Source organism: Micropterus salmoides, unplaced genomic scaffold, assembly GCF_014851395.1.
Source record: "Micropterus salmoides isolate LMB-PRFRI ecotype aquatic unplaced genomic scaffold, ASM1485139v1 Ms_hic_scaffold_1, whole genome shotgun sequence".
Lineage (NCBI taxonomy): Eukaryota > Metazoa > Chordata > Actinopteri > Centrarchiformes > Centrarchidae > Micropterus > Micropterus salmoides.
Window position 1 is genome coordinate 3,745,404 of NW_024040040.1, and position 13,383 is coordinate 3,758,786.

General features: G+C 43.9%; 3 protein-coding genes across 3 annotated transcripts in view; 2 read left to right on the forward strand and 1 right to left on the reverse strand.

Annotated features, from left to right (window-relative positions):
- Nucleotides 1-13,383, reverse strand: part of LOC119916213 (NLR family CARD domain-containing protein 3-like) — a 795,320-nt gene that overhangs the window by 104,311 nt on the left and 677,626 nt on the right.
- On the forward strand, nt 48-4,625 carry LOC119909830. The gene is made up of 9 exons (XM_038728109.1): nt 48-183; nt 683-913; nt 1,034-1,159; nt 1,893-2,125; nt 2,198-2,335; nt 2,423-2,610; nt 3,785-3,865; nt 3,956-4,039; nt 4,133-4,625. Exons 2-9 carry the CDS (start codon nt 727-729, stop codon nt 4,134-4,136), a joined length of 1,041 nt encoding a protein of 346 aa, XP_038584037.1. The 5' UTR covers nt 48-183; nt 683-726; the 3' UTR covers nt 4,137-4,625.
- On the forward strand, nt 6,041-13,007 carry f7l (coagulation factor VII, like). The gene is made up of 8 exons (XM_038725351.1): nt 6,041-6,326; nt 6,863-7,029; nt 7,117-7,141; nt 7,289-7,402; nt 7,497-7,637; nt 8,775-8,863; nt 9,134-9,254; nt 11,434-13,007. The coding sequence occupies exons 1-8, from the start codon at nt 6,239-6,241 to the stop codon at nt 11,979-11,981; spliced, it is 1,293 nt and encodes a 430-aa protein (XP_038581279.1). The 5' UTR covers nt 6,041-6,238; the 3' UTR covers nt 11,982-13,007.

Below are 13,383 nucleotides of genomic sequence, written 5' to 3' on the forward strand. Positions count from 1 at the left end.
TCACATGTTTATAAACCTCCGTCAGTCCGGAAACGTGTCATGGAACATAAACCGGCTGTGACAGGAGCGGTGTTAGCATGACGATGCTAACGTTAGCCACTTCCTGTGCGGTTTTGTAACAGCGTGAAAATGAACTTGTGTAACTTTAACTGAGCCGCTGCGGGTCGAGCTGCTCCGCGACAGGTGAGGACACACAAGAAAACCACGTTCTGCTGCTGCTTCAGGCTTTTTATCATAGTATAGCATGTAGACATTATACTCTCTTAAAATGAGCGTTACTGCTGAACCTTTGTTGCACCATCCTAGCTTTAATTATTTATTTGTTTTTCTATATTTGTCTTGGTTATTGTTGAAACGCAGCCAAGTGTTAAAAGGTATTATACTGAAATGTCTATTTGCTGACACATAAAATAACATTTCATTGATTTAAAAAATATATATATATAAATATTGTTATGATAATAAATCTTAATTTGTATTTAATAAAATTATATTATATTATATTATATTATTATGTGATTGATTCAGAAACAATTCTTCAGATCAAAAGCAACAAAATAAAATGATAATAATTAATCATATTTGACAATAAAGAATCAAAACAAATAAGATAATATTTTGTACGTAAGTTTCAGTATCTGAACATTTCGAGTAACACAAAGAATTTTTTTATGTAAATTAGTTTCCACGAGCAGAGCAGAGTTTAAACCTTCCTCCTCAGGTGAGATGGCTCAGGTACGGCGTGCGGTCAGCGAGGCGCTGTGGGCGGTGTGTGCGGCCGACTCCATGTCGATGCCGGTCCACTGGTATTACGACATCGACGACATCAAGAGGGACTTTGGGGGCTGGATATCTGGCTTCTGCTCGCCCAGAGACAGACACCCGTCCAGCATCCTCAGCCTCTCCAACACCGGTAGGAGAACCTGGAGCTCTTTAAGCCTTACGGTCCTGGAAAGTTCTGGAAGACGACCACAGATTCAGCTGTTCGTATTATTGTAATTCATTATTCTTCCTGTTTGTTTGTTTGTTGCAGCCGGCAGCGGTCGGACCGCCTGGTCTGACGTGGTCGCCAAGTGGCCTGACGTGGTCGGTAACGTGATCCTCCACAATAAACTGAACTTGTGGAAGTCCTCCAAAGGCTCAGTCCACTATCATCAAGGTACTGTGAAAAGGTTTTTAAGGTCTTCAGGAGTCTGTGTTTGTGGTCTGCAGGTCTTCAGTAGTCTGTGTTTGTGGTCGTCAGGTCTTCAGTAGTCTGTGTTTCTGGTCTGCAGGTCTTCAGTAGTCTGTGTTTGTGGTCTGCAGGTCTTCAGTAGTCTGTGTTTCTGGTCTGCAGGTCTTCAGTAGTCTGTGTTTGTGTCTGCAGGTCTTCAGTAGTCTGTGTTTCTGGTCCTCAGGTCTTCAGTAGTCTGTGTTTGTGGTCCTCAGGTCTTCAGTAGTCTGTGTTTGTGGTCTGCAGGTCTTCAGTAGTCTGTGTTTGTGGTCTCAGGTCTTCAGTAGTCTGTGTTTCTGGTCTGCAGGTCTTCAGTAGTCTGTGTTTGTGGTCTGCAGGTCTTCAGTAGTCTGTGTTTGTGGTCTGCAGGTCTTCAGTAGTCTGTGTTTCTGGTCTGCAGGTCTTCAGTAGTCTGTGTTTGTGGTCCTCAGGTCTTCAGTAGTCTGTGTTTGTGGTCCTCAGGTCTTCAGTAGTCTGTGTTTCTGGTCTGCAGGTCTTCAGTAGTCTGTGTTTCTGGTCTGCAGGTCTTCAGTAGTCTGTGTTTGTGGTCCTCAGGTCTTCAGTAGTCTGTGTTTCTGGTCTGCAGGTCTTCAGTAGTCTGTGTTTGTGGTCTGCAGGTCTTCAGTAGTCTGTGTTTCTGGTCTGCAGGTCTTCAGTAGTCTGTGTTTCTGGTCTGCAGGTCTTCAGGCCGGTGACAACACCCTGAACGTCCTCTGTTCTCTCCGAGCGGCTCGCTCGCTCATCGCCGGACGTTTCAGCGACGTCTCTCAGCCGGACGCTCGAGCCGCCGTTCTGTCGGACTACGTCCACTTCCTGACCACACCCGGCTCGCACCACGATACCTACGCAGAGTCCTTCCACCGCTCGTTCTTCGCTGCCTGGCAGGACAGCAGACCCACCTCGCCCTGTCAGGTAAAATAAACGCACCCTGTGGAACGATCAGCTGTGTTCAGACTCTGTTTTTATTCGCTCTGGGTGTTTCAGGTTCTGACGTTTGCAGAAAATCGCTCCCGGCAGCTGTTGAGCTCCTCGTCCGCCGACAGCCAGCTGGACGCCATCGGCTGCCTTCCTATGATCCTCCCCTTCATTCTGCTGTCCGCCTCAGCCAATGAGGAGCAAGCTGTGGGTGTCAAGCAGTTATCTAACCCGTACCTGAGTAAATGTAGTATCAGAGCGTCCTGTCTGACCTTTAACCTCCTCCATCTTCAGGTGTCAGCAGCAGTAGAGTTTGTGAAGCTCACTCACCCCCACCCGAAGGTGCCCGAGTACGTATCCATCTACAGCCGGGCGCTGCACGCCGTACTGGGCGGAGCCGGCGTCCGCCAGCAGGCCGAGCACGCTCTGAGGAGGCTGGACGCCTGGGACACCTGCCAGAGCTACAGCCGCAAGGCCGCCAGGTACGACTGTCTCCAACATGTGTCTGCAGGAGGAGGAAGAGGAGGAAGAGGAGGAGGGTTTGACGTGTTTTCAGTAGGACTGCTGAGAAGTTTAAGTATCGAAACGAGAGGTTCAGGGTTCAGCTGACCTGCAGCTGTAGCTCCTCCACACTACGCACAGACGTTATACGGAACAGGCAGTAAAACTAAATTATATTCATAAGGAAGATGAACAGTATCCTCACACAAACACACACAGAGAACATGTGCAGTATCTTGTAGTCTGCAAGTTGTTCTGCAAAAACGTAACCGTGTTAATGTCCATAGAAAGGCAAGTTGATTAGTTTATCACATTTTAACAACAAGCACTTTACACAAAACATAAAAGCAACACAGGGAAATAAAAAGACATTTATTTAAAATTATTTTATTTAAAAAGAGGACAGTTAAAGTTACAAGTGCAAGATATTAATCAAAAGTCCCAAATCTGATCTCCCAAATCTGATCTGAGCGTTTCGTAAGACCTGCAGCCGACTGGGAGTTTGATCACAACACAAGTTGTAAAAATTATAATTTAATCAGCATTTGATTTTTCATAGTTACTTAATAATCAAACTAAATTTAAAGTTTTTAAACAAACTTGTAAAAATGAATCCGAACGCTGAGAAAACTCTTTTGTTCTGTAGTGACCGCTCTCTGCCTGCAGCGTAAATACACGACCAGCCGTAACATCGTGAGTCACAGTGACACCTGTCAGTGGGATCTATCAGGCAGCAGGGGAACATTGTGTGATATAGTTTGATGTTGAGTTCTGCCAGCGTTTGCTCGTCTCTCTCCCTCACCGCGCTGCCCCGCCCCTCTGCGTCTGCACGCAGCCGTCTAATCACAAACTCTCTAACAACATGGAGGCACAGTGCCGGTGATGTGCAGAGTTCTGCACCTCGCGGCTGCTAACGCTCATTTGTGCTGAGAGCCTTCATCAGCTGTTCTGCTGAATTATGCATCCACCTCTTAAAGGGCCTTTTCAGACACTTTGCTCTGCACTCTGGTCATAAAATAAATACTTTGAATCGCGGGAGGAAAAGACAAGTTCAGTTTTTTGTCGGCGCCTTTATACAACGTAGCCTCCTACTGATGGAGAAAGAGACCAGGCCTCCTCGCGCTGTTCAGAAATGAAACTGTCTTTGTGTTGTAGGTTTCCGGCGTCCTCTGAGGAGCGTCTGAAGGTCCATCAGGGCGCCGTGAACTACCTCGGTCTTGGCCTGCTACACCAAAGGTTCAAGTCCATTCTGGCAGCACACGATCGCTACAGGCAGAGGCGTGTTAGAAAAGTAACTGTGAGCCGTGTTTGTTGTTGAACCCGCAGGAGCTCTGTCCAGCCTGTTTTATCTGGCTCACGAGTTTCACGACGACCCCAGAGGAGGAATCCTGGCGAACACCAACTGTGGAGGTAATTTACTGGATGTCAAAAGGCAACAAAAGGGACACTCGGTCTGATCATCGGGTTCGGTTGAACATGCGTTTGTTAATATTTGTGTTCCAGGTGAGAACTGTAACCGCGGGGCGGCGCTGGGAGCCCTGCTGGGGGCGGGGGGGTCGTACGGCGGAGACGTCATCCCGCAGGAGTGGAAGGACGCACTGAGGAACGCCCAGGAGTTCATCCCCGACATCCTGAAGGAGATGCAGTGAGAGCAGCGTTTGCCCCCTGGAGGAGCGGAGGGGAACTGCAGCCTGTTCACAAACGCAACAATGAGAACGTACAGCTTTTATTCCAGTGCCTTTATTATTTAATGAGGAAAATCTGTTATTTTTATTTACCTTCACTGTGCTTTAATGATCTTTTGTTGTGTGATTTGAACTGTTCACATTATGGAATAATTACAAAGGGCTTCAGGTGAGATAAAAACTGACCAACACTAAGAAACCTATTTATCCTTTTCCTGTTGTCTTATTTTTATTTTAAGGACTTTAATTAACAAATACAACATGTCTGCTTTTTGCTCATAAAAAATAAAATCATCATTTGAATGTTTTGATCCTTTGTTGAGTGTTTTTGCTCTCAATACTAAATTTACATGATTAATCCCATTTGAATGCTGCTAATTATGTTTTTTTTAAGTCGCTAAAAAGGTTTCCAAGCATTTGTAAGATTTAGGGATTAGGTTAAGACCTGCTGAATCTCCATCAATACTTCTATTTGACCTTTACCAGCTTCACTCACATTTAACTGACGCTTTTATCCAAAGCGACTTACAATTGCTAGACATGTCAGAGGTCGCACGCCTCTGGACACACAATGGTGGATGGATCACAGTGGGGGATTGAACCCGGGTCTCTCACACCAAAGTGATCTTAAGTCATCTTATCCATTGTGCCATCGCCACCCCACATGAAACAGGTTATGAAAATAAAGGTTGTTATTAGCAGTTCACCATAGAAGCTAATGTTTCTAAAGTAATCTGAATCTATAAAATAACTGTTGGATGTGTATAATCTGTATAATGTGTTTGAATCATTAGACATCAGGATAAACTTTACCATCTCTTTTCTTTGCAGTTTGGCAAATCAAAACGACAACTTTCTCTTGTGTCGTATCAGGGTTTCCATAAAGATATTAAGATTTAAATCGATGCAAACGACTAATTAAACTAGTTCTACCAATTTACCACATTTGAATTCACATGTTGTGCGGAGGGTGTTAACGTTCTTCATTTAACTCAGAGATCCTTCTCAGAGTCAGTCAGATCTGAACACACAGACATGAAACACATGTTGGATCATTCAGTGTGATTTACTCTTCCTGAGAAACCATCACCTCCGATATCCATCCAGAATAAACGTCCGTAAATCCACTAAGAAATCACAAGAAGAACACGCTGCAGAACCTGAGAACCTTCGTGTTTTTAAGGATTCTCCAGTATCAAAGTCATCCAGTGATAGTGTCGGTATCTATTGGTGCTAATTTGATCATGATGGCTTTAATTGGTTCTGTTGTCATACTGGTTCTCAATTAGTGTGTTGGCTTGTTTCCATCAGTCAGATTAGCAACAACACAAACCCTCAGCTGATTAAATGCAGTATTATTAACTTAAATATATAATTAACTTAAAATACAAGGACGTCAGACTGTACGGGATTTTCTCTACCGGAGGAGCGGCCAGTTAACGGACACACAGGAGGTCATTGTGGCTGCAACTATTCCTGTGGTGGGAGCAGAAAATGACCCGCATACGAGCTTCAGACGGGATTTAAATCACTGACCAGCGCAGGTGATGTTAAAATCCCTTCAGACGAGAGGGCGCTGCTTTCAGAAAGTCAGACCCCTCTAATCTTTGCAAAAACAATCAATGGTTGAAGTTTAAAGTTTTGGGGGGAGAAACAGTTGTGTTGCTCAATCCTGATTGGTGCATGGAGGTAGTCCGCCCACTTCAAACCCTGAACTCAGAGAAAAAACTGAAATCCAGAAATCTCTCAGCTGAAATAACCAAAGCTGCTGAGTGTTTAAAAGCAGAAGAAGAACCTGATCCAGGTCTTTAAGGACTGGAGTCAGCCTGCGCAGTATTTGTACCACGTGTGAGAGAGAGAGAGAGAGAGAGAGAGAGAGGGGTTTCTGTGTTTTCAGTGTTTCTGACCTTTGATCAGAACAAACATGGCGTCCGTCAGCAGAGAAAAGAAGCTGCTCTTCTTCCTACGACTCCTCATCGCTTCCATCCCAGCATGCACTGGGCTTCCTGGAGGTCAGTCCTCGGTTTCTTCTCCTTCAAAAGCTCTTCTTCTTCTTCTGCTTCCATCTTTGAAAAGGACACGTGTTCGTTTGTGTCCACTGTGAAGTTCAGTTAGCAGCTCTGCGATCCGCTTCTAACCCGATGACGCTGATGCTAACGTTAGCGTGTTTGTGTTTCTTTTACAAAAGAAAGGACAAAAAAACTATTTTCATTATGGATTAATCTTTTACGATTAATCATTTTGTCTATAAAAGTTCAGAAAAACAGTTTAAAATATGCATCATAATATCTTATAGCGGAAATGTCTTGTTTTGCCCGACCGACAGTCAAAAGCCCCAAAATATTACATTTACTGCAATGTGAGACCAAGAAAAGCAACGAATTCTCACCTTTGAGAACCTGGAACGATCAAATATTTCACCTTTCTGCTTGAGAATAACTTAAACATTTATCAACTATCAAAGTAAGTGCTGATAACATTTCTTTTTCTCAGTTGTAATGTCTTCATCGAGCTCAGGTTTGTTCTTGTTCTGTATTTTCGTGTGAAGGAGAAGTGTTCCTGGGCAGACCTGAGGCCAGCGTCTTCCTCCGCCGCAGTCGTCGCGCAAACTTCCTGTTTGAGGAGCTGAAGAGAGGCGATGTGGAGCGCGAGTGTGTGGAGGAGAAATGCTCCTACGAGGAGGCGAAGGAGATCTTCACCCTGCCACAGCAGCTGGTCAGTCCAGACTCCCCCCGTCCATCCTCACGTGGTCGTCAGTGTCTTCATCATTAACGTGTCTTGTCACTCTCTCTCTGTCTTCAGGAAGTCTTCTGGCGGCTGTACACAGGTACTTCAGAGTCAAGCTGCCCTTTAGGGTTTCTAATATTCATCTGAATTTGGAAATAAAAGAATCTCCTGAAAGACCGAGACAGATTCTGCTGTACTCCAGTCTCTGTTAAAATACTGTAATACTCTATCTGCATCCTGTGCGCAGCGCCGAATCACTGCCTGTCGTTTCCCTGTAAGAACGGAGCGACCTGTACTCGCCGGATCGACACCTACACCTGCAAATGTCCTCCTGGTTTCCACGGACACAACTGTGACAAAGGTAAACATTTCTGCGAGCGTTGGTGATCGTTGCTGTTGCAGAAGTTTCTGTCGTGACGAACAAAGTTGTGTTTTCGTCTCCCGACTCCACGCAGCACGTTCCACCTCCGGCGGCTGTCGCTACAGAAACGGAGGATGCGAACATTTCTGCAGAGAGGTTCCAGATCGATCTCACATCTGTTTCTGCGCTCCGGGCTACAGTCTGGACCGGGACAACATCACCTGCCAGCCCCAAGGTCAGAGCTCCTTTACAGGACGACCATTTGCACAGAATAAACACAAAGGGCATCTGAGAGTGTCTCTCCATTTTTACTGTTTAGATCTTTTAACAGGAAGAAGTTTTCTTCTGTCGAGATTCAGGGTGTTAGCAAACCCTAGAATATACAAACCAACCAACCCCTCGCAACCACCAATTACAGTCCCAGCTCCTACCCGTAATCAGTGTTGGGCAGTAACGCCTCACTCAGGAACTACAGTAAATATTAGTAGCTAGTAGTGTAAGGGATTACTATTTCTAAAACTATTATAATATTACAGTTACTAATCAAAGTAGCCTGTGTTACTAGAAGGCACCATCCGGCAGTTCAAGTCAGCTGTCAGGAAGAATGGAGAACAAAGGAGACGGGCGTTCTTTCCACAGCTGTCACCATTATTGTGTCACAGTCTAAGATGTCGTCTGCTGTAAACTTTGTGCGACCAGCGAACAGCATCTAAAGTACTGAAGCATCTGCTGAAGCAGCTCAGCAACGTGACATCTGGAGAGAGTAGCGTAAAAAAAAATGTTTGATGTTGTGTAAAAACTTTGAATACTGCTCTGATAAATGTGCAGGAAACATTAGTTAAAAGTTGGGAGGGACTGTTTTTTGTCTTGTTAAATAGCCTCTAATATACAGCGCGATCTGGTTTGAGTGGCTGCACGTAACGAGTAACGTAACTAGTTACTTTGAATACCCAGTAATAATTAAAGTAATATTAATTTATAATGGAGTCATAAGTAAAAAGTAACTTATTACAATTCCTGAGTAACTTGTCCAACACTGCCCATAAATACACCATCAACTACAATGACTACCACTTTTTAACAACCTTCTGATCCAAAAACAAAACATAATTTTCTCCGCCAACAACCTTAGAAACCACCTAGCTACCACTTTAAAAACTCCAGCAGGCACTGAAGACTGAGAAACCAGCTTAGAAACCAGCTGGGAACATGTCAGTATCTACGTAGGTACGCGTTAGCTACCCTTCTGAATTTAAAGTGGCAGCAAGCCAACTTCAAATGTGTTCAGAAACGTTCTGGTACATTTGGGCTTTTGTGTGCATTTCAGTGTATCTGCTCATCCCAAACTTGTTTTCTTGTCTCTCTGGTCCAGATCGTGTGGCCTGTGGAAGACCTCTGATCCACTTTGCCCCGAGGGTTATTAACGGGCAGATCTGCCCTAAAGGACACTGTCCATGGCAGGCGAGTTTTTGGACAAATTTAAGGAGAGCAGTCGTTTCCTATAAAGTTAATATATACATAGAATAAAGTATTAAATATTACACCTGATTTCCGACACACTAATATCAGGTCAGTTCTCCTAAATGATAAAATAATCAACGTGTCCTCACTCCTTCGTGATGTCCATTCTCTCTAATCATCAGCATCCTCTAAATACGACACTCCTGTGCAGATTATTGACGCTTGTAACTGAGAATGATTTGATGACGGTCACACTGCCTGTCTGCTCAGGCTCTGCTGACTGAGAACGGAGATTACACCTGCGGAGCGATCGTCCTGTCAGATCGGTGGATTTTAACTGCAGCTCACTGCGTTTATGGAAAAGCTGCTGCAAGCTTTAAAGTCACTGTGGGTAAGTTTTCCTCCTAACCCCTCTAATCCTTTTATATACACTTCACATACTGTGTATTTCTGCATTTAAAGGTTCAGTGTGTGAGATTTAGTGGCATCTAGTGGCGAAGGTTGTGAATTGCAACCATCTGTCCAGTCTCCCACTGCCCCCCTAACCTTTCAGAGAGCGCAGGACAGCTACTGTGGCTGACACAGCACAAAAGGTGTCTCTTCTGAGACAGCAGAGAGCGGCCAGTCAAGAAATGAGGTTCCTTTAGGTATATTTATTAAGAAATTATATTTACTTAATTATTCAGTAAAACCATGTGTGATTGTGACAGACAACATGAAAAATGTAAGACAAGAGTGTGAAACACTGTCACTGTTTCTGCACCACAGTCCTTTATAAACCACACATTAAATAAAGTTTATACAAACATTGACAAGGGAAACATGTTCGTTCTCTCTGTGATTATGGACCCTCGCCAAAACTGCCCGCCAGCAATAACATCTTGCCCGCTGCCAGATTATGGTGCTTTGATAGCAGCAAAAAATATAAATAAATAAATGCTTTGATAGCAGTGCTGAAATAGATCTCAGTCACGACAGCAACAGTTACTCACACAATCACTTCCTCTTTAGTGGTTTTGACTACAAAATAAAAGTGCGAGAAGCTTGTTTACTGTAATGCTTCAACTGGAGTTGAACTGAGCTTTTACTTTGAAAAATTCTGAACGATTTTAAAGAGTCTATAGCTGCTTGACACACCTCTGAAAGAGCCGTCAAAGAACATGATTCCCCTGAATGTCCTCTGCCTGGAAACACTGGGGAAATGAAAAAGCGTCCGTTGGTTGATGGATGTGAACAGTGCAGCACATGCCGTGATCTCAGAAACACTCGCTGCAGAATTCATTTGTTGCAGAGGGAAAACAAAAAAGTCCCGAGGTTGGTTCAAACCCACAGACTGAGCTAACCGAACACCATAATAAAGACCTCAAATATTACGGCTAATGTTCTCATCCACCATCTAATGGTTGAAAATATATTTGCAGACCCCTGCAGTATATTATTACTTCTTCTTCCTCTAACGTACGTATTCAACATAGTGATGAGTGTCCGCACTGCCTGAATTCTAAGAAGAACTTCGTGACGAAACGCGCTCTGTAGCGTTGTTTGTCCATTTTCAGCTACTGTAGAAACATGACGATGCAATGTGGCGATGTCCTTGGAAGGGAGTGCCCGCAGAGATATAAATGTCTCATTCTAAGGTAATAAAAACATAATGGTTTATTATGTAAGGTTTTCACACACCACTGAAAACATAGTTTTGGATCTTATATTGCAGTTCTGTCGACAGATCCTCAGAAATATTACACACTGGACATTTAATATTATTTACTGTATTTCTATTGTGGGTTCCAAATGTTCCACTTCTATCTTTTTTTACAGAACGCACCACAACTTAACGCTTAAACAGGAGGTTAAAGCAGATTAAAATATCACTTGCTACATGTTTATGCTTGTTGAATATGGGAGGCTGCAGCGAGAATATAAATTACACCAAAACGTTTAAAAAGTACAAAAGAACCAGTAATGTTGGAGCTTATCGATGCTACTGTAATAATTTAGATCAAGTGGTTTGCAAGAGACAAATAGAGGCAGCGGAGGATCGAGAGGTCGATTAGCGCGAAGCAGAGCAGCCAAATAACGTAGTGCAGCAGCATCAGAGCTCGGGGCAGCGCGACTTCTTCATCCTCTCATAAACTACAAATGTGGAAGAAATGCGTTTCAGAGGGATGCTAAACATTGAACATGGCAGGAAAGTAGTGAGTAGTTAGAAAAAGTCTAAAGCTAGGTGTATAGCCATTAATATGAATCACAATGCTAACTCTTCATTGTTAGCTAATTGCGGTCAACTTCACTAAATCTGTGTGTGAAATTGGTGAATGCGTTCCTCAGTTTTTCGAGTAATAAATGTTTTTAATGTGGTGTTGGAGAGTTAGACGTATTATCTTTTTTGTCCATTTGCTTTGCCGCTGAAGATGATGACAAGATACAGATTGTCATTCATTTGAATTTCATTTAAAGGCAATAAAAACTAATTAGAAGGAACAACATTTGTCTGAGTTGAAATTAAATGTTATTATTTTTTATTCTGTTATTGATTTGATATAAAATATAAACCTGCTGTCCCTGTTAAGGAGAACATGACCGAAACAACGATGAGAAGACCGAGCAGGAGCGGCAGGTGGTCAAAGTGATTATCCACACGGGCTACAACAAGTCCAGCTCCGACAGTGACCTGGCCATGCTCAAGCTTGGCCGCCCAGTGAAACTGGGACAGTACGTGGTTCCCATTTGCCTTCCCGCCATGAACAGCTCCTTCATCCGAACACTGTCGAACATCCGTTACTCCACCGTGTCCGGTTGGGGCCGCCTGTCGCAGTTCGGTCCCCCCTCTCGATTCCTCCAGAAGTTGATGCTGCCGAGGGTCCCTCTGCAGGAGTGCCGCCTCCACACCCAGCTCAACATCACCAGGAACATGATCTGCGCCGGGCTGAAGACCGGCGGCCGGGACGCCTGCGAAGGCGACAGCGGCGGCCCTCTGGTGACCCGCTACAAGAAAACCTGGTTCCTGACGGGCGTGGTGAGCTGGGGAAAGGGCTGCGCCAATAAAAACCTGTACGGCGTGTACACCAAAGTCAGCAACTATCTGGGCTGGATCAGGGATAACATGTCCACTGTCTGAAACAGGTTCAGGTCAGCACTGGGATGTGATGGTTCTACACCAAAACGGTCTGAACTAAAAGATAATGTGATAAAGTTATATATAAGTATATTGTAGAGCACAACGCAGTGTTAGAAACATTACGGTGTCGTCTTTATAGAGTTGTGAAGTGGGAGGAGCTACTGTGAAACCCGTGTGAAGTTCACCGTATCCAGGAGACTCCTGTTGAGTAACAGTGAGCATAACATTAAAGTACAGAACGGAGAACGCTTCCAGATCCAGCAGCTCCTCCCACTTTGCTGCTCTATAGTCGATGTTTAGCAATTTGCCAATTTTGAAGAGTTTTGAATTCATCATCAAACAATCCATAAATAAAGCAACACGTTCTCACTCCCAACTCGGCACATATTGACGCTTGGTCAAGGCCCTTTGACGCCGCTTTTTAACGCCCTGGGCAGCCTTTTAGCACCATTTTTATATGTTTAAGGCTCCGTGATAAAGTTGGCAACAATTAGCAACAACAAATATGCAGACTCCTGGTTCAAAGTCGGGGTTCTGGCCCTCCATCCACCCCAACCACCTACTATCTCAGTCTGTTCTGTTAAATATCATATACCTGCCTTTACCGTCAGAAACTGACGCTACAGGGCTTCCCCCACTGCGTTACAAACTGACACCGATGGTTCTCGACCATAGAATGTATAAAAGAAATGGACGTAGTTACAGTGACGTCATCCATTGGTTTGTGGACTGACTCGAGTTTGGCCAATAGGGCGCCACCATGTTGAGTTTTTGTAACAAGCAGCACCAGACGTGACCATATTTCGACGAGACGGTGGAGCTAACGCCACTATGCCACTATGAAACACTATGAAACACTATCACTGTTTGGCAATATTTCTAAACCTGTTCATGATCACAAATTACACAAATGTTGGTGATTTTTTTTGTCGCCAGACTCATATTCAAGTTAAAATTGTCCTTTTTTTTCACCCTAATTATTCTTGTAAAACATAAAAAAAATAAAGAGAAATTAAGTCAAAGTGACGTCTGATACTGTGTTCATGTTAGTTGGTTTCTTTTTTGTTTTATTTTAACCTGACCATCATTTTAATTCCACACAGATGTTGATTAAGTTAGAAATATGTTGAATAAACAGATGTTGTTGCTCTACAGTTCATCGTGTGAGGTTTGAAAACACTGTGTCTTGTTGATATGGTACTATAAACCAGTGGTTCTTAACCTGGGGGTCGGGACCCCCCTGGGGGTCGCAACCTGGTCCCATGTGGGCCACGAGAATGCTACTGTAGACACAAAAATATTTTTAAAAATAACTAGATGGACTATGGTGGTGAAGGGAATCACTTCTGCTGTTGGTAATTCCAACCGCTATAAAACGCCAAAGAAGAATAAGAATTTTGAA